Below are 1,804 nucleotides of genomic sequence, written 5' to 3'. Positions count from 1 at the left end.
GTGTCCAACCTGGCCACGGCCGGCGAGGGCCTGGAGGTCACCTGGATCAAGGAGGACGGCGAGGCCTTGGCCACCAAGACGTCGTCGCCGGTGCTGCAGCCCAACGGCCTCTTCGGCGCCGAGGGCGTGGCCACGGTGGGCACCGAGGTCTGGGAGTCCGGCCAGGTCTTCACGTGCCGCGTGTCCCACCCGGACCTGCTCTTCCCCAGGGAGGTCACCATGAAGAAGACGACGGGTGAGTGCTCGGGGGCGTCTTCCCAAAACCACCAAAATTCGGGGAAAAATCGGGCGGGGTCGGAGGCCAAGATGGCCGAAAGTTGGGTTGGGGTTGGAGGCCAAGATGGCCGAAAGTTGGGTTCCGATGTTTTTGTACTGAAATTGACGGAATTCTGCTGGTCTTACCCCAAAATCAGGGAAATTGAGGGAATTCTGCCGTTTTTATCCCCAAAATCGGGGAAATTGACGGAATTCTGCCATTTTTATCCCCAAAATCGGGGAAATTGATGGAATTACGCTGGTTTTATCCCAAAATCAGGGAAATAGATGGAATTCTGCCATTTTCATCCCAAAATCAGGGAAATTGACGGAATTCCGCCGTTTTCATCCCCAAAATCGGGGAAATTGACGGAATTCCGCCGTTTTCATCCCAAAACCAGGGAAATCGACGGAATTCCGCCACTTTCACCCCCGGAATTGGGGGGAATTAATGACTTTTTGCCGCTTTTCCCCGGAATCGACTCAATTCCTCCGGTTTTATGCCGGAACTGGGGGAAATCGATGGAATTCCCACGTTTCTTCCCCAAAACGATGGAAAATCTCCCCATTTCTTCGCCGAAATGGCCGAAACTTGAGGGGATTCCCCCCAGTTTAGGGAGCGAAGGATTTCGATGGATTTTGATGGATTTTATAGTGATTTTTCGGGATTTTTGGGGATTTTTGGGGATTTTTCGGGATTTCTATGGATTTTTAGGGATCTTTAGGGATTTTTAGGGATTTTTAGGGATTTGATGGATTTAACGTCTTTTGAATGCTCCGTTTTGTGACCTCGATGTTTTCATTTCTTCTCTGTTTCGATCGCTTTTAATTTCTTAAGACATTATTTCTTAAGACATTATTTATTAATTATTAATTTTCGATACATTATTAATGCTTTATTCACACACTTGATAGGGTTTTATTTATTTCACCTTTATTTTCATTTATTTCAAATTTCCTTTCCTTTCTTTTCATTTCTTTTTTCTGTTTCCATTTCTTTCCACCTTTAATTCCATATTTTGATAATTATATTGATAATTATATTGATATTGATATTGATACTGATATTTCTTCCCACCTCTAATACCACATATTTGTATTTCTTATCTATATTAATATCTATTGTTTTTATTTATATTTATTATTTATATTTGATATTGATATTGATACTGATATTTCTTCCCACCTCTAATACCACATATTTGTATTTCTTATCTATATTCATATCTATCGTTTTTATTTATATTTATTATTTATATTTATTATTTATATTCATGTTTATATTTATTATTTATCATTTGTTAATTATTTTTACTTATTCTTATCACTTCTTATATTTATTTTAATTGTTTATAATTTATCATTTATTTATATTTCCATTTATTATTTCCCATTCCCATTTCCAATTAAATCTCTAATTAATTTAAATCCCCATCTCTCTCCATTCTCGCCTTTCACTCCTTATTTCTATTTCCATTTCCATTTCTATTTCTATTTATTTCTATTTCTATTTCCATTTCCATTTCCATTTCCATTTCCATTTCCATTT

The 1,804-nt window shown here is 38.6% G+C and overlaps 1 gene segment (V, D, J or C); it reads left to right on the top strand.

Annotated features, from left to right (window-relative positions):
• The window catches only part of LOC103617937, a 6,851-nt gene that overhangs the window by 3,074 nt on the left and 1,973 nt on the right, over nt 1–1,804 (top strand). Inside the window, 1 exon segment of the C gene segment in view lies at nt 1–235. Coding sequence covers nt 1–235 — 235 coding nt within the window.

The sequence above is a fragment of the Corvus brachyrhynchos genome, unplaced genomic scaffold (assembly GCF_000691975.1).
Source record: "Corvus brachyrhynchos isolate BGI_N302 unplaced genomic scaffold, ASM69197v1 scaffold366, whole genome shotgun sequence".
NCBI lineage: Eukaryota > Metazoa > Chordata > Aves > Passeriformes > Corvidae > Corvus > Corvus brachyrhynchos.
The sequence above is the reverse complement of the archived record's forward strand: the minus strand, read 5'-3'. Positions and strand labels throughout refer to the sequence as shown.